Source organism: Gambusia affinis, linkage group LG05 (assembly GCF_019740435.1).
Source record: "Gambusia affinis linkage group LG05, SWU_Gaff_1.0, whole genome shotgun sequence".
Taxonomy (NCBI): Eukaryota; Metazoa; Chordata; class Actinopteri; order Cyprinodontiformes; family Poeciliidae; genus Gambusia; species Gambusia affinis.
The window spans coordinates 28,728,638-28,752,324 of NC_057872.1; the positions used below are offsets into that span (position 1 = coordinate 28,728,638).

A 23,687-nucleotide genomic window follows, 5' to 3' on the forward strand; every position below is an offset into this window, starting at 1 on the left:
ATTAAATTTTCAATGACATTCAGAAAAAATTAAAAATAGACAAAATCGCAAAATGGAAAATGTGAGGTGCAACATAATAGGAACCAAAAACCTCCAGAGGCTTTTTACTAAAATGCAGACTTGGTCTCACCCATTTAGTACATTTGGTAAAGAGAAAACAAGAATTTAGCAACAGATCCAGTTTTTGTTTCTAAAAAGACACAAAAAAAAAATCCAGGAAAAAAGCTAAAAAAAAAAAAAAAAAAATTAGGATATAGTTTGCTACTTATTTACTTTTGCCTTGTCTAGAGAAATATGACTGCTTTGTTTAATTTATTAAAATATTCTGTTTAGTTTATGGTTTATTTGGCAGGTGAAACAAATGATTAAAAAATATGGTCCCTAGAGAACTTTCAACTGGATATTTTTGGTCTCCATTTCAAAACCTTTGGACACGACGGACCTGGACAACAGAATGGACTGGAGACACAAAATGTCCACTAGACAGGACAGCAGAGCCAAAAACCTCAAGGTTTTATAAAAACATTGTTTCTGCTGTAGGGATTTTTCTGGAAGTTGAACAACGGATGCTTAATATAAACTAATATTAGTAATAGTTGCATATTCGTATAATCTAGTTTCCTTTTGGTATCAATTAAGTATTTTTTTAAGAGATTGTTTTTTTTAACATAATCGATATAATAAAGTGTCTTCAGTCAGGGGCTTCTTCCGACAGGCTGTAAAACAGACTGCTACAGCATCTACAGTGAGTTTTTTCTCAACAAAATTATTTTCTCTTTTTCAGCAACTTATTTTTGTGCTGAAGCTTCATGGTTTTTCCACCATATCTCAGAAATTCACTGAGGTCTGGGGAAAGTGGAGGCAAAGTCAACACCTCAGACTATTTCATTTCCCTTTGGTATCAATAAAGTATTATATTTTTATTGTATTCCCACTTCCCGTGTGTGGTAGGGAACATTATTATGCCGAAAAAGGCCACAGCACCAGATCTGACTTGTCAAACTAACCCAGATCTTTACATTTCTCCATTTTTTCTGCATCTAAATTTTCCCGCCCACCAGCAGGTGCCATAATTAGGAGGCTATGAGTGTTACTCACTTGCCTTATGTTAGGAACTCATAAAGAAGTGCACAAAAGCATGAACATAAATGGTTGCTATGGAGACTAGGCGACCCCCTAGATACCACTTCTTACTGTGGGTGTAGAAAGCCTTAAAAAGTTTCTTCTGCGGCTGCAGTAGCATCATCTCATACTAACAGAAGCTGCTGCTGATGTTTCACAGCAGGTGTTGATGATTTTCTTTCTCTACCTTACTACCAGATGAAGTAGTTAGAAAACTGAAACCCTAAATAAGAAAAAAAATAAATGCTTATTATGGTATAGATTTCACCGATATGATCGGCTATTTTGGTAAAACAGAATTTAAATGATTTAACAACTGTTCTCAAATAAAACATTTTTGTATGTTTTTCAGAAGCTTCTGAATTAAAACTTTATTTAATTTAAAGATTTTAAACGCCTTTACTGTGGAGGTCATAGTTTATACAGAGGGGCTATTATCATCATATCTCTTCAACTCCAACGTCTCTCTGCTTTCTAACCATACAGAGTTTTAATCAGGAGCAGCAAAAGCAAATGAGATGGAGTAGCAGCTTGGCAACAACTGAGGACATGTTACTGTGGAATATCATGTTTTGCTCAGAAACTGAGCTGTTAGCATGTCATACTGCTAGGCCTTTATTTAGAACAATAAATCGATTATTCGCATAATCAATTAAAGCAAACTCAATAATTTGCATTATTTATTGTTTTTCTCTCTTTCTACCAAAAACTGGATGATAAAAGGGATGGTTGTGGCAAAATGCATCAATAAAACTACCCATTAAACCGTTCAAATATTAGGTGTCTGCATTCATTAGCCATTCTTAAATTTTAATAACATTAAATTTTTTTTTATTTTGTAATTTTGCAGGATACAGATTAAAAAAGGTTTTGTGTCTCTATATGGGGGGCCAGATTTGGCCCCCAGGCCTTTAGTTTGACGCGAGAGGTAAAAAAGAAAGAAACAAAATAATGTGGCTGCATTACTTTGCTTATCCCTCAATGATCACATTCAAACTCAAGCTAAGCATTAGTCAGTCACACCTGCTGCTCTAGGAAGATTGTTACAATATTTACATTTCCCAACAAAAGCCACAATCTGAACAGAAACCACCAGAGGAATCTCACTGGCACAGGAATCAGTCCAGAGACGGTTAAAAAATAATTTCCCAGGCTGGAGATCTTGTGCAACACAGAGCAGACTGTCATCAAGTAGAGATGATACGATCATCCCTTCAAAATTAATAAAAAAAGACTAGAAGAAAACCGGTCTGGTCGGCTGTCGAGAGGCCGACAGGAATGGATTTTATGGAATCGATTATCTTCATGTTTCCCTTCCTTGTATTTTCTGTTGGACGGTTTTATACCCAGGAAAGGCAGAAAAAGCGCCGGAAATTCACCTTCTCCTTATGTCTTACATCACAAAAACCTGGCATCTTAACACAGCTCTGCAGGTTTTTCAAACCCACCGTCTACTCTGTCAAACCTATTTACAAATTCGACATTAGGGCTGCCTTTAAATGCACCGACTCGGATCACAGTGACGTCTCTGCGGTCTCAATTTGGAGCAAATTAAAGCACTTAAAAATCCAAGCGCTTTAACCCAATTCCAGCACAAAGGAGGAGTCAGATTATTGGGCTCTCACCTTGAGCATGAGGTTGACAGTACATCTGTCAGAAGCGATAGCCACAGCGCAGCCTTCTGGGACCGGCTGGTCGGCTGTCAGAGGGATGACGGCCTGAGAGTAAGACAAGGTCTGAATCTGCAGGCTGTATTTCTGCAGCAGAGACACGGTTGCAGCATCAATGCACTGCAGGTAGCCTAGAAGATGAAACACAGGGCAGATTTTGGACAGCAAGAAACATTGGGTTTAGCTTTAGTGCAGCAATATGCACTTAAAATTTAAGCTACATTTGTGTTAAAAATGTGTGGGAGTGAGAGAAATAAAGGAATATATCATCTAGAAGTAAAAGTGCTAAGTGCCTCAACTTTATTTAAGTGCGGTACTTGAACTATGCAATTACTTCCCACCACTTCTATTCATGTCAGCAGAGGCTGAGAGAGCCACCCAGCATGCTTCCAAAAAACCAACAAAAGAGATTGTGGATAAAAAGTGAAAGTAAATGTGAATAAAAAGAAGTTCTAAGAGTCTCTGCTTTCTTACAGTCGGCTCTGGTTTTTGTCAGGTTGTAGTCGGCCCTCAGAGATCGGATCGTCTTGACCACCGTCATGATGAACTCCATGTCGCGGTCGACCTCTTCGCTGTTCCAGCAAAACTACGAGACGGGCATTACAGGAACACTTTGGCTCAAAAAGCAAAGAGAATCAAATTCCTAGCAAACAAACTGCATAATCTAAAGTTGAGATTAACTTAATTCCTTCTAGTAGCTCTGTGTTTTACCTCTGTGGTGTCTGGGTAGGACGTGACGCAGATGCTGGGTGGATCAGTCTGAGGTTTCCGTCGAGGTAACCTCTGGTAGAGTTCCTCAGTGACGAACGGCATCAAGGGGGAAAGAAGCCGCAAACCCACGTCCAAACAGGTGTAAAGGGTCTGCCTGCATACTTCAGCTTGCCTCTGGGTGGCGCTGTCTTCATCTGCTTTAATGAACACCGGCTTCACACTTTCCTGCAATACAAAGGGTTTGTTATGACCCATAATGCATCCACCCAGCTCGTTCTGGCAGAGTCATCACCTTCAAATCAAATGAAATTTGTGTCAAATGTTTGAGCAGCAAACGTTTTCATTTGTGCTGCTCTCACTTTAAAAAGTCAAAGGTCAACAACCTCTCCCACATTTACAAAATCAAACTAATTTGGTGTCGATAATCATCTGTGCTACAAAATTATTTTAGCTGCATAAACCAGCACTATTAATTGGTATCAGTTTCATTTGATTTTGTTCATCTGTGGAGTGCAGGGTGATCTCTGAAAAGCTTTTTTAAATCTTAAAAATTATAAATGGTAGACTTAAGTCCAGGTTTATTCTGCAAAAATGTTCATTTCTGACACTAATCTTGTTTAAACTGAAGAAAGTTGTGTGTCTTTCGTAAAAGAACTACATGGACCGAACTGATCTGATTTTTTTTGTCTTAATTTTAAGAAACGTTTTCTGACAAAATTGCATTTTAATCACTACATTTTCAAATTAAGCAAAATTTCTCAAATCCTGGCCCTGATATTCTGTCGTACAACTCACAGAAGGGATAAATGAAATAAAAGCTACTATTTGAAGACATTTCTGTCATTTGTTTTAAAAACTGTAATCGCTTGTGGACAAAAAAACTTGGAAATTTTATTTTTAAGCCTCATTGCCCAGCCTAATGCCACTGCTGCAAAAGTTGGATATATTTCAACACTTTCTACACATTTTTACTATCTTTTCTGACATAAACTAAAAGTAGTGGCTCTTACCAGGTAGACGTCACAGAGCTCATAGAGCCAGAAGTTGTAGACGGCGGTGGTGATGGCTGGGAAATCGTAGGCCTTGAAGCCGTCGTCACTCAGAGCCACAGCCGCACTCAGTCTGGACAGGATCCACCTGTCTGCCACGCTCTCCTCTCCAGACAGCTGAACAGATGCACCGTTTAGCATGTAAAAATGCAAATAAACAACACCGAAGATCTACTGCAGTAATAAACAATAAAACTTATTTGCATTCATCTCCTGCCACCTGTCTCCGCTTTGTCTCATGCTCTCACCTGGGCTTTTTCTGAGGGAACAAAGTTGTCTCCAAGTGTTTTCATTGCAAACTTCACAGCGTTCCACAGTTTGTTGCAGAAGTGACGGTACCCCAGGATACGGTTGACATCCAGGTTGATGTCCCTCCCTGGGAGAAGAAAAAAAGACGCACATGATGATTTAGTAGTGCAGGATTTTAGAAATGTATCCACCTATTCTAACAGCAGTGATGTTCATGTATTTATTTTTTGGTTTTTATGACAAACTGGGTGGGCGTCAAAGGGAGAATAAGAGACTCTGTGAGGGATTTCACCTTGGCTGGTGTAGGCGCACAATGCGAACCGGAGAGCATCTGTCCCACACTCTGGGATGCCGTTTGGATAGTCTGACTTCTGGCCTTGCTTCGCCTTCTCCACCTCCACAGGATCCAAGTTACTGTCCGTCAGCTGGGCATGAAGACCCTACAAGAAGAGGAGTAACAAATTTTAATAATATAAATCCAATTTCAGGGGCTCTGGGTCTGGAAATGCTAAACAGCAAATTGAAAAATGTTTCCCAGATTTCATTCTTTACTTGTGACAGATAAAAATCTAGATTTAAAAAGTAATATTTGAATATTTTTCTATTTAACTGGCACCTTTAAACACTAGGGTTAGCACTTGAGTTACTGCAAAGCTGCAGATAAACACACAAATAACTCACAGATTTTTAAATCTCTTTTTAAGTAACTAATCTTTTATAAATTCTAAAACTGAAATAATGTTTTTTTTACATTTCTGCAAACCAGAAAAACTGCTTAAAAAAAGTAAAAGCATCTTTTATCGCATTTTGCCGCATTGCAGCAACTAATTTTAATGTATTTTACTGGTCAAGGAAAAGATTTTGGTTTGTCTAAGAATCATCAAATAATTGCCATCAAGCAGAGGAAACAGAAAGTAAAACTGGGTTGAGAGCAGTGCATGAAAACTGTAAGGACAGCAGTGATGGCATAGTTACTTTGAAAATGTAACTTTAATCGGACTACTGATTACTCCTTGAAAAAGTAACTTAGTTAGATTACTAACTACTTGATTTGGAAAGTAACTAAGTTACACTAAAAGTAACGTTTTAGTTACTTTCAGCAGCTGTTAACAACAACGCTCCGCCTACTGTGAAAATCACATTGAGCTTTGCCAAAACTTAATTGTAAGCTATTTTATAATGGTAACATCAACAATGTTTCTCCACTGATAAGGCTGAACTGAAGAGGAGATTGTACAGAGGTCCACTGTTGTGTGGAAAACTCTAAGAATGACTTTAAAGTCTGATGAGTCCAGATTTACCCTCTTCCAGAGTGACGGGCGCGTCACAGTAAGAAGAGAGGCAGGTGAAGTGATGCCTCCTGTCTGCTTCAACAACAGCACTGGATGGTAACAAACGTTGAGTGAAAACGCGCTACAATCAAAGCTGAAGGCGGTTTAAGGAAATATTAGTGTGACTTTTTTTTTTTTTTGCTCCAGTTGTGTATTTTAGGATGAGGAGTTCTAATTTGTGGAAAATACAGTAATAATCCCAAAATGCAAACCTAAATACCAACCTCTGTTCAAAGGGAATGATTCACACTCGGATGTTTCTAGGGTGTTGTGAAAATTGCAAACAAAATAATGTGGAAAACTTTTCAATACCCGCTGCTTCCCTGACCTGAATGAGTAAGCCTTTCATAAGTTAAAACATCATAAAAGGTAAAGCTCAGTTTACTGCAAGTGAAACAGTGCCCCCTAGAGGACAGTTCTGCTCCAGCTGACTGAATAACTGCAGGAGAGATTGATGGCTTCAATAAAAGCTTGTTGGAAGCAGAAGGAGGTGGTTAATAAAACTTTTTATAAGAATATGGGCTTCAGGGGGCCAAGGAGCTTGTTGTGAACAAGTAAAAATAAAAAACCCAACTGGGAGACAAAGACAAGGAGTTTATTCTCTGTGTTTGTGTCTGAGGGATCTCTATGTTTTTTTTAACAGACAAAACTCCAGACTCAATTTTCCAGAGTTCCCAGTCCTTTTCAGCCAATTTCTATAACATAAATACCATATTTAATGGACAGACGGATGGACGTCCACATGATCTGCTATGAATGTATATTTTCTATAATTATTTATTTTTTTAATCTTCCTCGTCTGGTGATGGATGACCCATCCCTTTAAGTCGAAACCTCATAGAGAAGGATTCCTGAAGCATTATGGGTAACGTCAGTAGCGACTCCGTTACCTCCAGGGAAATCCCGGTGATGACGTCCAGCGGGTCGATGACGTTCCCGAGGGATTTGCTCATCTTCCTCCCATGAGCGTCCCGCACCACGGCATGCAGATAAACCTGTTGAGGAGTGACGCCATCATCATTCAGGCTGATCGTCCTCCTGCTGAAGGTCGCTAAAGGTCGGCCGGCCTCACCTCTTTAAAGGGCAACTTGCCCGTCAGTTTCAGGCCCATCATCACCATGCGGGCGACCCAGAAGAACAGGATGTCATGACCCGTCTCCAGTAGGGTGCCGGGGTAGAACACGTTCAGGTCCTGGGTCTGAACCATGAGGACACACTCTCAAAGTCACATTTTACGAGCGGTTCATGAAGTGGACATGAACCCGTTTATTATCTTCATAAAAGTTACAGGTAAACTCAGAATCGAGGTGAAGGCGCTCCCGGTTTATAAGCTCTGCTTTACAGCCCCTTATCTACTGCGGAGGAGACTGCAGCCTATGTGGCATTTGCATCGGCAGCGAGTCAGACGAGTCTTACCTCGTTAGGCCATCCAAAAATAGAGAAGGGGAAAATGCCAGACGAGAACCAAGTGTCCAGAACATCCTCGTCTGAAACACAAGCAGAAGAAGGTTTGCTCATCTGCTCAAATCGTTGGTTAAATTGATTTAATTAAATGAATCTGCGTGGTTGCAGACCGGATAACCGAGGTACTGAACAAGCTAAATGAATAAATCTCACCCTGCCGGAGGGAAATTTTATCCACAGACACATTGAAGCGTTTTGCTGCTTTTTCTTTGGCCTCCTCCTCTGATCTGCCACTCACCCAGTAATGACCATCCATGTCCTGGAGATTAAAAAAACGCAAGATATGAGCAATACTGATGCAAATCGCTTTTGTCATCTAAAACCCTCCACAGCAGAAACAAGCGATAGATGTCAGTTTACCTCGCCGGGTTTCACAGCGGGATCATTTACGGTGACGAAATAGGCAGGAATACGGTGACCCCACCACAGCTGCCGGGAGATACACCAGTCTCTACAAAAAATGGAGGAGAATTTAAAACGGCTCTTAAATTATGGATTTTTGAAACAAGATGTCGACAATTTGTGAGAAATTGCTCCTGAAAAAAAGAAGCAAAGTTTTGCGCAAATTTTCTGTTTCATAGTTACAAACTTTTCCAGATTTAGTGAATCCAAAAAATTACAAATTGTTTAAGTCACATGTGTCAAACTCAAGATTTTATGTGGCCCTCTGGACTGTAAAAGTAGAATCTTAAAGATAACAGCTGTGGTTTTTTAAACGTATTTGTTTTGTGGCAAATTAGATAAAGGTGAAAACATGTTTAATGTCAAGACGTTCTCACCAAATGCAGCTTGGTGCATTTGTTTTACCTCTTGGTAAAACTAAGAGGTAGTTTTACCAACACATTCTGCCACAAATGGACCTTTAAAGACATTCTTGATCATGATGTGGCCCAAAATGAAGATGAGTTTGACACAGCAGGCTGAAGCTACATTTGCTAAATTCTTCTCGTAAACATAAAATCTTTAATAATCAAGCGTCGTCAAACAGAGATCTGGTTGTTCCATAACAACAGACTGCAGGTTTCTGTTTTGTTCCAAGAGTTTCCAAAATTAAAATCTGAGGCAAATCCTCTCCTGCCAAACCAGTTTGAGCACAAATCCCGGTCTTGGGTATTTTCCACTTGCAAATCACAATATGTTGTTGTGAACTGACTTCTGTAACCTTGTAAAAGAATAATGGCTGAGAATTTTATCTTTGTGCATCAATAGATAATAATCTGTGTTTGTAAAAAATAAACACACAAGCTACAATTTTAGTTTTTTGTTACAGATACAAAGCAAAAATCTACAGGTAAAACTTTACTTCTTTTGTTTATGTGTGAGTTTGAGTTATAGCAGTTTTGGGTTTTTCAATAGTTTAGTTTTATTTCTTTGTGACTTTTTGTCTGATTTAGTTAGTTTTAATTATTTTTATAATGTGTTTGCTAGTTTTATTAGGTTAGGTTTTACTAGTTATAGTGGTAGTTTTAGTTTTTTTCATATTTTGATCAGATGTTAGGTCAAAATATTGTATTGTGATTATGTACACATCAATTGGGTAATGAAAACTCTACAGAAAATACAAATAAAAAATAAATAAATAATTATTGCTTTTTATCCCAACACCATTTTGCAGACTTAAGACTAACATAAGTGCTGCCAGGAGTTTAGAGTGCCGCAATTTGCTGACAGCTAATGTAAACTGCTTATGTGGGGGAGAAAAAAAGATAAATCAATTTCTCATCAGTTCAAAGGCTAATAAATAGATTCATCAACAAAAAACAAAGATTATATCAATAATTTCAGTATTTTTTAGTTAGTTTTATAAACACACAATACAGTTCCAGTAAATTAAGAGTTTTTTCCCACTAATTACAATTTTTACTTATTTCGGTTAATGCTCCGTTTTGACAGTTTTATAATGACCTTGGTTTGAACCTGCAGGTACGAATCTTGACAAGATTTTCTCCCTTTCAGCTGATTGGTCTTGTAAATAACAGATCTACCTGATGTTGTCCATCCAGTTGAACCACGTCTTCAGGTGGTGATCGGGGATGATCTTGAGCTTCCCTTCCCTCACGACGTCTGCAGCCTGTTTGCCCATTTCTCTGCAGTTGACGTACCACTGAGGCTTCAGCAGCGGCTCCACGATGTCCTTTGAACGGCTGATTGAGAGGAGAAAGGCCAGAGGTTAGGAAATCCTCCTAAATGGGAGACATAAATCTTTAAAATAGTCTGCGCTCTACCTGCAGACGGGCACAACCATGGGGTTGTCTTTGATCTCTTTAAACTGGCCTCTGTCCTTCAGTGCCTGCAGAACGGCTGTTCTGGCCTCGAATCGCTTCATGCCCTTTGGGACAGACAGAGGAGGTGAAAATGAGAAAGTCTGAGTCAAAATGGCTTCCCTGAGCCAGGCTGGCTAAGTGTCACAAAGAAAATGCCCTCGCTGCAGGAGGAACACAGCTAATGAGACACTATACCAGGAAGGGAGGAGGCACGTTAATGAGCAGCCCATTTTCATCCAAGATGTTGATGAAGGCCAGATTGTGTCTCTCTCCGACCTCGTAGTCGTTATGGTCGTGAGCGGGGGTGATTTTGACAGCACCTGAACGAAAGGTGGAGAGGGACAAAAAGGACAACTGTAATGAGCCACAAGGTCCGGCTCAACAACTTTGTGATTACTTCTTCTCTTTTCCCTGTGACAAAAACTTACCTGTTCCAAAATTCATGTCCACAAAGTCGTCAAAGACTATCGGCATCTTGCGCTCGCAAAAGGGATGCAGGACGGCTTTTCCCTTCAGATGCTGGTACCTGGGGTCAGCCGGGTGGACGGCCACCGCCGTGTCTCCCAACATCGTCTCGATACGGGTCGTGGCCACGATCACTTCCTCATCTGAGGAACATCAAGTTCAGGGAATTTACAGATGGTGGGACACGGCGTCTTCGCTAAAATCGTCTGTTCTGCTCCACTGTGTATACCTGATCCATCCACCTTGTAAGCGAAGGACACCAAGACCCCAAACTCTACTTTCTCCCTGTAGCCAGGCACAGGGAGCAGAGTTCTGCCACCGAGCTCCTTTTTATCCACCTGGAAGACAAATATTAAAGGTTTATTGAGGAAAGAACATCGTGAACAGAGCCGACAGAGGATGGGCTGGAATCAGGTTTCATTTTGTCTCCATCTGCACATTTATACCTCTAGTAATAAATTTACATCCACTCAGCCACTCATCGCAGGCATGAAGGTCAGCATAACTTCTAATGGTGGATTGGAGTCGCTCTTTCACACAACTTCAATTAGTTTTTAAACTAGAATAAGGTGCACAAGATCTCCAAGTGTTTAAAATTGAGTTCAATTAAATTAGTTTCAAACACAGTTAATCATTTGAGGTTAAGAATCATACAAATTTGTTCATGAGACTTTTTTTTACTACTCAAGGTAAAATTATTACTGACATGATTTTCTTAGAATGGAAAATGTTTAATTTGACAAAGTATTTTTATGACCAAACTTTTATAATGAGTAGAACCAAGTTTATCCAGAGACTTTTACTGAAAAGTCGACTTTGCTGCACCCAAATCATCACTTTTCTAATTTATTGAACTCTCCTAAATATAACAAGCATTTTAAAAAAAGGTGACCTGAATTATGTTCTCATAGCTGAGAATAAATTAGTTCAACTGAGCCTAAAAGAATTTGAGAACTAGAAGCTTTTCTTTTAATACAGCAAACGTACAAAATCCTTTTGACATTTTGAATATATGGTGAATAACACTCCTTTCTTAAAAAAGAAAAAAAACTATTCATGATTTTAAGTCTTCTCTTAAAGATTATTTTGAATTCAGTTTGAATTGGTGGTTTTTACAGTTACTATTAATGTATTTGCTGCGTTTTTAGTTTTTGTTAAGGCATACAACACTTTGGTCAACTGCATTGTATTTAAAATGTTTTATAGATAATGCTGGAACGGAATGGAAAAATAAAAAGGTTATTTAACTTTTCAGGCGGTATATGCCAACATCACAAGCAGTTTAAAGCAAGGAGAAATGAGGACAGGTTCAAACTGACCTCTATGTCAGAGATGGCTGAGTTCAGTGTGCAGGACCAGTTGACGAGCCTCTTGCTCCTGTAAATCACTCCTTCGTCATGCATGCGGATGAAGGCCTCCTGCACTGCGTAGGACAGTTTCTGGTCCATGGTGAAGCACGCCCTGTCCCAGTCCAGAGAGGAGCCCAGCTTCTTCAGCTGGTGGTAAATACGGTCTCCCTTCCTTCAGAGGAGAAAGTTCATTTTCATTACCTCTTTATTAAAAGTCGTTTTGCATCAACTTTCAGCTGGCATATAGACTCACTCATTCTTCCATTTCCAAACTTCCTGGATGAAGTTCTCCCTGCCCAGATCGTGGCGGCTCAGACCTTTCTCTCTCATCAGCTTCTTCTCCACCACCACTTGCGTTGCGATGCCGGCGTGGTCACAGCCCGGGTTCCACAGTGTGGTTTCCCCCCGCATTCTGTGCCTAAAGAAGAACCTCATCAGCTCACTACAACTCTAAAGGTGACCTCTTACGCTTCCTTGAACAGGTTAGGATACGTCTATATACTAAACATGTTCCTGATGTCTCAGTGAGCTTTCTGCCCAGTTTTGCCTATTTTTAGGGCGTCTTGTCACTTTAAATCCAAGTAAGCTCCTGCTGGCCACGCCCCCAATTCAACGTTTTCACTCGTATGAGAAAATGGCTGCAAACAGATGCAAAGTTATACAATCATGTATCTTTGAAAAGAATAAATTAATTTAAAATACATTTCAGACTGTAGTGCAATTTAAATTCTTCAAAAATATGTACATTTAAATTACATTAAAGAACAATGAAAACATCTATGGGAAAATAAAATTGAGAAATTATATTTAGCTTAAGGACAAGTACAGTACTGGGCCCTATGGAAAGCTAAATTATCTCGAAAGCAGCGGCGCCTTTGTGACATAAAGTAGGTATAAAGGTTTCCTTATTGAGGAGAGAGTCGGTGTATGTGTGACCTTAATGTGGCTTAAGATGAGCAGCATTTTGTCCATTACTGTCCTCCGTATTCTGATTTAAGATTTTCTTGGATGTACTTTTGTCTGTAAAGCTTGAAAAAAGACCCCTAAGTGCTCTATGATGGTTGAGTTTAAAGATTTAAAGATGTAATGGTATTTCTGCAGCATGGAGTTTGCATGTTCTCCCTGTGCATGGTGGGTTCTCTCCGGGTTCTCCAGCTTCCTCCCACAGTCCAAAAACATGACTGTCAAGTTAATTGGTTTCTCTAAATTCTCCCTAGGTGTGAGTGTGTGTGTGAATGGTTGTTTGTCTTGTATGTCTTTGTGTTGCCCTGCGACAGACTGGCGACCTGTCCAGGGTGAACCCCGCCTCTCGCCCGGGACGCAGCTGGAGAGGAACCAGCAACCCTCCCGACCCCATTTAGGGAAGAAGGGTGTAAAGAAAATGGATGGATGGATGGTATTTCTGCAGCCATTTTGTTTGGTAGGTTTTGCATGTGGATTATCTTAAAAGCCCATGTGGGCTGGGGACCACTGGTAATTTAAATAAAAGCAATCAATCAATCAAACGTAGAGCCTCCTGTACAACCAATAAGTGGTTTCTGAATGGCAAGACAATAAACACTTGTGTTTTCCAGCAGCCATTGCAAAGCGCATATAGCGGTAAAACCAGCTGACCAAATGTGTTGGAACTCCATTTGGTTTGCTAGGTAACGGGCTGGGCTTTACTGGGATGGGAATTGTCTGCTGATTTGTAACCGCACAACCAGAAGGTTTTTGAAACATCTCATTTTCCAAACACCTAAAAACATGAACTTCTTGCCAAAACAACAGCAGGGTGTTTTTTCAAGGGTTTCGGATGTTTTTAGAACCAGTAGAAACCGAAATAGAAGTACAAAATCATGCAAAGTGTGATTCTTGCAGAATTGGTGCCCTTTAAAATTCACAATTTCAATGAAACACTGCTTTGATATTTCCAATTACAAGGCAGTGAAGTATAAATTACCATCTGGTCAAACAATCCTGAATGGCGTTGGTGAGAGCGTGACCCAGGTGAAGAGATCCGGTCACGTTTGGAGGAGGGATGCACATCATGAAGATGCCACGAGGGTTCGGCTCACTGATGCTCTTCCTCTATAAAATGTAGGAGATTAGAGTTATTGATTAAATGTTCTGATCCAGAGTTGGCATAAACAAAGAAGAGGGACACACTTACACCAAACTCAGGTTTGAAAAAGCCCTGCTTCTCCCACCATGGATACCAGGCAGCCTCCACGTACTGAGGGCTGTACGAGTCAGGAAGCGCACTGATGACGTCTAAAACCAGAGGTCACAGAGAAACTTTAAACTCTCTAAACAATTCACATCATGTGGTGAAAATAATCATTAGTCCTGCAAAACAGAGAGGAACAACATGTCAGGATCATCAAGATAACTCATGACAGCCCATGTAATGAAAATTTTATCGGAATATATTCAATGGCAATTTGATAGAGTAAAAAGCATGGACTCCCTGCATCTTGCTAGGAGAATTTAATGTAAATTTTAAAAAGGGTTTTGTGTACAAATTTATAACACACAAAATGATTATTGAAGGAAAGCGTTTTGTGTTCTTGTTGCGGGTTGTGAGAAAGTAAAACTTAATTTCCAGGATGGTCACCAACTCCTACTGCAAGACAAATACTCAGAACAATTAATGAAGTTTGGTCTCAACTCTTCTGTGTTCCTGATTGTATTTCAGTGCAAGCAGGATAGTCTTGTAGCTATGATGCATTTCAGTTTTTCAATGTGTCAAATAAAACTTAAAAAGATGAAGAATAACCAGAACTGCGATGTTCAAACTACCTTTTTTATCTCCAGGGTTTGTAGGAATGTCGTATGTAATCACTCCAAGCTCTTTCTTTTCAGGTTTTGCCTTTTTCTGGAAGACGAAAGCAGCAAGGACCAAACACAAAGCATTTATCAAGTCAACTGTGTAATGTACATTTTGACGCTTTTTGAAATTACAAAGACACTCTTTCAAATATTATTAATTTTCTGTACCTCTGCTGCAGGTTGTGTCTTTTTCTTTGCCTCCATTTCCTTCTTCTGTTGAAACTTTTCCAATTTTTCTCTCTTCTTTGCTTCTTTTTTCAGCTGCGCCTCCGTCTTTGGTGGACCTGCAAGTGAAAATTAATAAGGGAATTCAGAGATAAACATTGCTGCAAATCTCAAAATATTCCTCTAATATTTTCGAATGCCTGTGGAGGACTCGGTTTACCATTAGTAGAAGAATTGTTGGACTCCACAGCGACATTTTCAGCTTTTCCAGCAGCATTCTGTGTTGCTGTTACTGGTCCCACTTTCTCACAAAGAGCGATCTCTCCCAGCACCTTCAGGAACTGAGGCTGGTTGATGCAGGTTGTGAACCATCTGGTCACGTTGGTCACTGCCTTCCTGTCTGAAGGCTCCAACGCCTGAAGATGAAACATTATACTAAAGTAGAAAAAGACCAAGCAGGGAGAAGCATTTATCATAGGGTAGCGCCGCATACGTACATATTTGAATGGCAGAAGAATAGCTGTAGCAACGGCCATGTCAGCCAGAGTGAGGCTCTCTCCCACCAGGTACGTTCTTGGTGCCAAGGCCTGATCCAGAACCTTTAGAACCCGCATGAGTTCTGCCCGCGAACTCTGCTGCAGCTGAAAATTAGTAAAGAGTTAAAGAAGAGAATTTAGACAATCTAATCTCATCAGAGGTGGATAGATTACACAAAAAATTGTACTCCATTGAGAGTACAAGTGAGACTTCAATATTTTTTTTGCAGCTCCACGTTTTTTCTCATCACTACCATAACGGTGAGCATTGGCTACTCACTTTAATGAGCAATAGAAGCTTCTTCCACAAAAAAGTGAAAGGAAACTGATGCATGGCTTTCAAACAACAGCAGTGGCAGGTTTTGCCACTGTGCCTCATAACTGCTTCAAAATAAACAACAGTGTGGAGAGAAAGAAGAAACTGAACAGCAGCTCAAGAGGAAAGGTCACACCACCAGTTGGCTGCATTTCAGAAATTTGAAACAAAAAAATAATTATTGATATTGACTGACATTAAACGCTTACATCGTGATAGGATTTTCAGCCACAGCGCCCTTATAACATCAAATATTAAAGAGGAAAGAGTACTGCATCTAAATTCACAACAAGCCTTTGCTTACCTTTTTATCTACGCCCATCACTCCCATCAGAGGGAAGACCACGGCACAGGAAACGGGGGTGAGCTCGTTGTCTGCAAAGCTGAGCCACTGCCACACTTGGCTCTGTTGCTTTGAATCCACTCCTGCCCTCTTTCCCTGAAAGGCCAGGTACCATGCCACAGCACTGGCCCCGCTCAGGACAGAGTCCCCGTCCCCGGCAGCGGTTAGGGCCAGGGCGGGTCTGGAGCGGGCATTCAGGGAAGCTGGCGGATCCTCCGAGATGATCCGAGGACGAGATGATGGACAAAACTCAGCAGCGATGAGAGCCAGCAGACTCCTGAAGTCATCGGGGTGAGGGGACACGTAGAGGGTGGCCATCTCTGAAGGAGACACGGGAGGAACGGGAGTTTGGCACAACACTGAATCACACAAACATTTCCTGTAAACGTATCAGAGCTGAGCAGCAACAATCTGGTTTATCCAGTCTAAAGAAAAATACTGGTAAAGCCGGTAATAAGTTTCAAATTTACTACTTTTTAAAAATATGGGTTAAATACAATATTGCTCCCGTTGTCAGCTGGAAAACATGGTGATTTTAGCACCCTATACGTTCTGTTTTATTAGATTTAAAAGCTGATCTCTGTCACCACCTGTCAACTCTGAAGTCCTGCCAGGCAGGCTAAGTTAGCCTTAGCTTCTCTGTCAAAGTAAAGCTCCACTTTTTTAGTCTTACTCTGGGTTTTGTCCGCACTGCTGCAGCTTCAAACTCGCTGTCTTTAAGCAAAGCTGCAGCGCTTTCTGTGAGAAAAAGCGCTGAAAGAAAACCAGTCCATACCTTTGTTTGAATGGAGCAGAGAGACTTCGGCTTAGTTAGCATACACACAACCACATGAGTCCACTTGGTCTTCTGCGCATGCGCCATCTGATGCAACGTAACAACAACTCCCGGTAATATATTTTCTTTTTATATATATATATATATATATTTGTTTTATATATATATATATTTATATTTATGATGTATATTTATAAATATATATATATGCTTTATATATATATATATATATATATATATATATATATATATATATATATATATATATATATATATATATATATATATATATATATATATATATATCGTCTAAAATATGCGTGTTAGGTTTAGCTGGCAACACTATTCGTATTTAATGTCTCTATGCTGCACTGGTGACCTGTCCAGGTTATGCTCCCCTTCTCATCCAATGACACCTTGCACCCCTACGAGGACTAAGCAGCTGTTAATATATAAATGTATGGATTTTGAATGTAATAACTGAGATTTTATGTATAAATGATAAAAACAAATAACTAACAAAATAGAACATGCAAGGATTGTAAGCAAGCATTATCCTTTATTTAACTTTACAGGTGCTAAAATCCAACAGAGGAATTGAGTTGAGCCTTTAGATCCCAAAGCACAGGGTGTGTTTTTACAAATCAGACCTCTCAGACGCATCAGATTATTTGGACATCCAGCTTTCCACAGTGATCTATAGCACATTGTGCAACATTTCAACTTTATTACATTAAGACAAAACCTGAAAACTCTTCTAAGGCATATCAAATGACATCAAGTTTTAATTTTTCAGCTTCCCGGGTGCACAAGTAAAATCCAAACCAAAACTGAATATAGACACTTTATTTATGGCTTTGTCTAAACCTTTCACCCTTTTACTCTGATTCCTTCCCAAACGCCTCTCCTGCTGCACCAAAAACCACATTTAGCATCCCCATTATAAAATTTCCTCCCATCGTGAAGACGCTGCCCACTCCGCTCACGCTTCTCCAGGCCAGCCTGCCCAGTCCTCCGCCCACAGCCTGAGCTTGACCCCCCATCTCCGACACCACGTTACCCACATAGCCTTCAGTCTGCTCCCACAGTCTCCCTCCTAAGAACTTGGTCAGCCACCAGCTATTATCCAGAACACCACCAAAAATCCCCACTGTGTCTCCGGCCAGGGTTCCTATGCCCGTCAGGCCGGTGTGGCAGCTGCTCAGCAGGGCCTCCGCCATTGACGAAGAACAGTAATAAACACTGGAGAAGCACGTCTCCCCAACACCGAGCAGCATTTCTCCAGCTGATCCCGTCCAGGAGAGGAGGTCAGAGGTGAGGAGGTGAAACAGTGTGAAGGTGTCGCCAGGCAGCGCGGACAGGACTCCCATATCTTCCTGAAGAACATGAGTCACCTGAAGAAGAAAAGGGTGTGAGAGGAATGAAACCATGGAACCATACCAGATCTGTTAACTAATACTCTGTCGTACATTTCACCAAAAATCTGCATGTTTCAGACTTTTACCACATCTTTACTAGTGGTGCCAATAAGCGTAGAGAGTTGTGTCTAATGACAGAAGGCCTCAGTGGCTTAAAAACAAAAATTAAAGGCAGGATTTAATGCTTATGCTGGATCACCTGAGCAGGAAACTCTGTGACGGTGGAGAACACGGGGCGGAGAGGAACTGTCAGGATGGACAGGGTGGTGGACAGGACGTAGAGCAGAGTGCTGGTGGAGTTTGAGTCGTCTTCAGGAACAGATTCGCTGTACTGCTGCACCCTGCTGCTGACAGAAATTACAGATTCTGCTGCAGTTTCCTCTGAAAGGTCAGAATCCTCCGATTTAGCATCAACACCAACCCTTTCCTCCGGTGTTGAATCTTTGCTGCTCTCCTCTATGTCTGCCTTTGCATGTGGGTCAACAGTTTCTGAATTCACATCTGTTTGTGTGGCATTTGCATGAACCGCGTCGGTGTGAAGCCCCTCTGCGGCTGCAGCTGTCTCCCTGTCTTCTTCCCCACAGCTTTCAGAGAACAGCTCCTCCACCCCTAACATCTCCTCCAGCTCCTTTATGCTCACTTGCCTCTCCGCCTCTTCTGTCTCTTTGATTAACCCCACACTGAAGCCGCTCTTCCCCCCTGGAGGAGCGCAGCACGTTGCCATCCACCGCGGATTGGCCTGACACGCTTTGTCTCCATCCTCAGCTGCCCCGAGACGTCCTGCTCCTGTCAGAACGTAGACACCCCCTCCTAAAGCGGCGCACTTGGGAATAATGCTGGACTGGATCAGTGCCGCCACTGTTGAGTCCCACTGTTGAAGTGGAGAGTCAGACGGATCCTCTGTTGCTCCTCTAAGAAGAACTGGAACGGCGACTTTGACACCATGTTCTTCCTCTGTCTGCCAGGGAAAAAAGGAATCAAATTAATTATTACTTTTACAGTAAATCAAACTTTTTTCATTGTAAAAGCTCCAACCTAGCATCGTGTACTATTTGAATTCAATACTTTTGTTAATATTTAACTTTCCATGCATGTAAAAAGTCTGCAAGGTCAACTTTTCTCCCTCCACACCTTCTTCATCTTCTCATGAATGTCTTCATAATGCATTTCTAAAATCTGAGTCATGCATTTGCCAACTGTTTGCACTGGGACTGAAAACATCACCTGCCAATGAAATGAACAGCAACGTACATTATTATTGAGATTTGTAAATTAACATCCTGGTGCCTGTTGAATTAGAAGTCTGATAAAAGACATTTAATTATCAATTTCTGACTCTTTTCTCAACTTTTCTCAACTGTTGCGTTAATGAACAGACCTAAATGATTATTGCTATGCTGGAAATTATATTTAGCTTCTTCAGCTCTTTGGACATTCCTCAATGGTGACCCTAACTTCAAATGATAAAGAATCAACTATGTCTTAAATATAAATTTAAGAACAAATTGTGGTTTGAGGCATTGTTTTCCAATGTAATAAATTAATTTCATGACAGAATGGCCCTAAATATACTAGTGACATTGTTTCATATCTTTTTTTGTCCTTCCACAGAAGAAACAGCAAAATTTATATGTTTTTATCTGCTCCAGATATGATATTGGGTTCTTTAACAATCACAATAAATATTCTTAAGTAGATATTTACCAAAGATTGTTAGTTGTCTTCTTAAAGATCATGTAACATTTGTGGATCTAAATAAGTCATATTTAGCTGGACTGAGGGAAATACGACTCTTAGGAATTCAAAGGCTAAACAACAAAGTTAAGATTTTTGGATTATAAATGTGATAAATATGCCTTTTATATATATATATATATATTTGATCAATCATCCCTTTGTTGCTTCCAAGTGGTTCAGAAGCTTCAGATGAAATATGAACAACAGATCTGGGCTTTAACTGGGTCAATTTTATGCATAAATATGCTTTGATCTAAACCAGGAGTCTAACACTACCTTCGTTTTTACATACATTTCTGTTCCAACACACCTGAACCATTTGAATTACTCATTATCAGGTTTTACAGAACCTGGTGACAAGCTGATGTCAGATTTGATTCAGGTGTGTTGCAGCAGGGAAGTGAATGGATGCAGTCTCTTGCAGCTCCAGCTGCATATTGTCTTTTGCAGCATCTAAAAAGTTAGTTGACAGGTTTTTTTTCTCCAGTCCCACAGCATGATGCAGCCAATTTGTTTGGGATGTTATTTATCTAGAACATAAACTGTTTTGCATTCAGGACAATGCAAAATACAAGAAGAAGGTTTTGAACAAAGGACCTTCTTCCACATGTTTGTGGATTATTTTTGAAAAAGCTATTAAATAATTCAGTTCCTTTTTTTAAAAAAGAATATAAATATTTTATTGACTAAAGTGCTATAACAGCATTTGTTTAGTGAATTTGAACCGGATGAAGCTAAAGCTGTGTCACTTGAGCAGTTTTGGGTGAAACATGTTTTAAAATGTGTTTTTATCTTAAATGTAAAATGTATATATATTTTGTAAAGTTTTGGCTTAAATACTGATCTGAATACATTGTTTTTTCAACAATATGACTTTTTGTAGACTCCAAGTTGCAATTAATTGATTCCTAAATTAGTTGATGATTATTTTAATAATCGATTCATCACAATTATTCTGATTGTTTCTGCAAACAGGACTTCTGTCAACTTTTCCATAAAGTCCAGATTGCTGAAGGACACAGCTGATCCAGTCAACTGATTCTCCTTGCTGAGCTCTGGATCTGTGCAGCTCCTCCAGAGCTGCCATCCTCTGTGTTTCACTGATAAATGCTCTGCTTTCATCAGTGAGATTAGGTGTCACGTCTGAACAGGTTTGGAGCTGCGACACTTTTTCCATTTTCAGATGATGGACTGAATCTTTGTGAAATCTTCAAAATATGGGGTATTATTTTATAACATATCTCTGCTTCTTTATCCCTGACCTGTCTGCTGGTCTTTATGATGCTGAGGTCTTCAAGGAACAGCTGGATTTATTACAACTAGGTGAGCTTGAAGGCAGCCGGTTGAGCCAGGATTTAGCTGAATTAGCGATTACTCTGTCTTGGTCTACCACATAAAACATTAATTTGATACACTGAAGTTTGTGGTTGATAAAACATCTTTGGAAGCAAAATCTGAGTCCAAAGAAAAACTTGAAAAAAGAGAGAAACAGACACTTCACAGAATGCTTTTATAGTATGGTGCCTTAAAGCTATTTTTGAAGAAATACGGAGGGATTAGACTTTTAAATAACACCATTTTTATTTTTCATTTCATGTTATCAAAACTAGATAAACATTGTGACAAATGTATCCTTACCACAGCCTCCCCCTCCTGCAGCTCCTCCCTCCCCGTCCATCCGTGGCTGAGATGGAAGGCCGAGCAGACAGCCGTGTCACAGGCCGGCCTGGACAGAGCGGTGAATGCCCGTCCCCCCGGCAGTCTGTGGCAGTGTTGGTGCAGCGGCGGCTCAGCTGCGGCTCCCCGGGGAGGCGTCTGTCTGTAGAAGCAGCCGTCACAGAGCGTGAAGCCTGGCTCTGAGTCATGCTCAGCTGGAAGAGACAGGCCCGGGCCCAGCTGTGCCAGCAGCCACACCGCAGCAGCAGCAACATTCAGCAGCATGGTGAGTATCTTCCCTCTCTCACACACAGTGAGAAGGGAGAGGCGTATAAATTATCCAGTGGTTTCCTTGTATAGATGGAGAAGATAAATGATGGCTGCTGATGGGCTTCTTGCTTCCCCCCTCACTGACTCCTCGCTCCGTCCTCCGGTTTATCTGCAGCCATCCCTGCCTTCCTCCCCTGCCAGACGAGCTCAGAGAGGACGAATCAGTGGTTGCAGGAGCAGTCTTGCTGACTCCTTCATTTCCCTGTCCCCCTGACAGCCTCACCCCCCTGTTAGTTCCACCCTCTGACTCTCCCTCCGATTGTTTCTGCACCTCACCACTCCCTCTGCAGCTGCACCTTTACTTCTCACTACTGTAATACACACAACCTGAGCCAACACCTACTGATTACCTGTAAGTCTGCATTCCCAAAAATCGGTTTGAGCACAACCATCAAACCTTTAAACTCTATTATTCTTGAGAGTCCTTACTCAGTAAAAAACAACAACACTGAAAACAGAGCAAAAGAGCTCTATAATTATCAGAGTCTGTTGATGAAATCCTCATTAAACTGTAATTCCAACAGCAACACGTTCACCCTGAACTCACACGCCTACTTCAATGCCTTGCAGATTAAAGCCGACTTTCCCTAATATCAGCAACTTGCCTGCTGAGGCATGATTCTGGAACAGATGGATTCTTACAAAATCATTATGAGGCAAAGGTGGCGTAAACACAAATTCTTCACAGAGCAAGGCTAGACTGAAAAAAAAAAAAAAATGTCTCAAGCACTTCAGACAACAAAAACAAGTGGAGCTCAGCCAGAATCATTTCACATTGTTCAAAAGTTATGGGTAAATGGAGCCAAAGGCACCGATGAAGTTATGCAGAGTAGTGTCAGCGTTCCTCTGCAGAGGTCAAACAAGGAGTAGATATTATTCAAAATATGGATTGTGGTGCCTTTGCAGAGAGAAAGAGCATGCTTACATGCTAACTTTAAAGAATGCAAACTTGGAACGAACATTTGTGGGTGTGATGTTCAGGGTGGGGCATCAAGCCATCGAGTGAGATATATGCAACGCTTTCAGATGAATGTTGCAACAAGATCAGAAGTTTCTCTAGGATTGCTTCTGTGCTATTTAAATAGCAAAGCTGAGAAAATTTTAGTTGAAAACAAAATGTTTAGTGAGCTAAAATCGAAAAATGTCAATACACAACTTTACAAATGTAAAAACAACGTGTTCATGTATTTAAAAAAGGTTATTTTGACATTCTTAAAGATAACAGCTGATACCTAGCACAGATTAAATATACCAGAACTGTAAAAAATAGACATTTATAACTCTAAGGTTACAAACAAAAAACTCTGAGATGGTGGTTGATCCAAGCAAAGCAAAACCAAATCTCTGAAGAGCAAATAAGGATGAATGCACTGATTAACCAGAGGAAGCATAGAATCAGCCGTGGGATTGATCAAGTTGGCTAAATAGGTATTGATGGACCAATCAACCAGTCACTGATTGAAGTCATAGTTTTTCCTTGGACAGCTCTCTCTGATGATCAGCAGGTCAAATGTCACAGGAGGAAATGGGCATTTTGGTGCAGAAAGCTCCTAACATGACCAGTAGTTATGCAAAGCTTCCACCAGTCGAGCATTTATAATCTACAATAACAACTGGTCTGGTGATTTGTATTTTCAGGGCACCATCAGTTTTTGGGTTATTTTAATAAAAAAAATAAAAAATAATAATAATACAGGAAATTAATATCTAACAAAATTAAATTAAAAAAATTAAAAAACAAAAAACAAAAGTGAAGCTCTGTTTAATAAACTAATACCTTTATTACCTGGAGAACAAAGATGTTATATCACTGTGAGCTTGTTAGAAGTAAAAATAAACTTTAGGGGAAGTAGAAGCTAACAGCTAATGCTAACAGCTAGTCAGATATAAGCTGCCCGTTTTAGCTAGCGATGACAGCTAAGCTCA

General features: G+C 40.3%; 2 protein-coding genes across 5 annotated transcripts in view; both read right to left on the reverse strand.

Moving 5' to 3' along the window:
- vars1 (valyl-tRNA synthetase 1) overlaps positions 1 to 16,711 on the reverse strand; it is a 19,445-nt gene extending 2,734 nt beyond the window's left edge. Inside the window, exons 1-26 of one of the 3 annotated variants that reach the window (XM_044117014.1) lie at positions 16,627 to 16,711; positions 15,807 to 16,167; positions 15,148 to 15,291; positions 14,871 to 15,066; positions 14,654 to 14,769; positions 14,456 to 14,531; positions 13,827 to 13,927; positions 13,617 to 13,744; positions 11,928 to 12,092; positions 11,645 to 11,846; positions 10,555 to 10,663; positions 10,289 to 10,468; positions 10,056 to 10,180; positions 9,822 to 9,925; positions 9,582 to 9,740; positions 7,957 to 8,047; positions 7,750 to 7,855; positions 7,549 to 7,619; positions 7,205 to 7,330; positions 7,023 to 7,127; positions 5,094 to 5,241; positions 4,801 to 4,928; positions 4,514 to 4,669; positions 3,504 to 3,728; positions 3,267 to 3,378; positions 2,748 to 2,923 (exon numbers count right to left, since the gene is read on the reverse strand). In XM_044117014.1, coding sequence (XP_043972949.1) covers positions 2,748 to 2,923; positions 3,267 to 3,378; positions 3,504 to 3,728; positions 4,514 to 4,669; positions 4,801 to 4,928; positions 5,094 to 5,241; positions 7,023 to 7,127; positions 7,205 to 7,330; positions 7,549 to 7,619; positions 7,750 to 7,855; positions 7,957 to 8,047; positions 9,582 to 9,740; positions 9,822 to 9,925; positions 10,056 to 10,180; positions 10,289 to 10,468; positions 10,555 to 10,663; positions 11,645 to 11,846; positions 11,928 to 12,092; positions 13,617 to 13,744; positions 13,827 to 13,927; positions 14,456 to 14,531; positions 14,654 to 14,769; positions 14,871 to 15,066; positions 15,148 to 15,291; positions 15,807 to 16,163 — 3,606 coding nt within the window. In that variant the 5' untranslated portion in view covers positions 16,164 to 16,167; positions 16,627 to 16,711. Of the gene's footprint in view, positions 1 to 2,747; positions 2,924 to 3,266; positions 3,379 to 3,503; positions 3,729 to 4,513; positions 4,670 to 4,800; positions 4,929 to 5,093; positions 5,242 to 7,022; positions 7,128 to 7,204; positions 7,331 to 7,548; positions 7,620 to 7,749; positions 7,856 to 7,956; positions 8,048 to 9,581; positions 9,741 to 9,821; positions 9,926 to 10,055; positions 10,181 to 10,288; positions 10,469 to 10,554; positions 10,664 to 11,644; positions 11,847 to 11,927; positions 12,093 to 13,616; positions 13,745 to 13,826; positions 13,928 to 14,455; positions 14,532 to 14,653; positions 14,770 to 14,870; positions 15,067 to 15,147; positions 15,292 to 15,806; positions 16,168 to 16,518 lie in introns of all 3 variants that reach the window. The other 2 variants (XM_044117012.1, XM_044117013.1) reach the window with 2 other exon arrangements.
- Positions 16,712 to 17,378: 667 nt separating this feature from the next.
- On the reverse strand, positions 17,379 to 22,349 carry LOC122831087. Of its 2 annotated transcripts, none has more exons than XM_044117020.1 (3): positions 21,414 to 22,349; positions 18,238 to 18,996; positions 17,379 to 18,014 (listed from the first exon to the last, which is right to left on the reverse strand). In XM_044117020.1, exons 1-3 carry the CDS (start codon positions 21,714 to 21,716, stop codon positions 17,499 to 17,501), a joined length of 1,578 nt encoding a protein of 525 aa, XP_043972955.1. In that variant the 5' UTR covers positions 21,717 to 22,349; the 3' UTR covers positions 17,379 to 17,498. The 2 variants fall into 2 exon arrangements, with proteins under 2 accessions (XP_043972955.1, XP_043972954.1); XM_044117019.1 differs by having other exon boundaries at positions 18,238 to 18,999; positions 21,414 to 21,798.
- Positions 22,350 to 23,687: the final 1,338 nt, after the last annotated feature.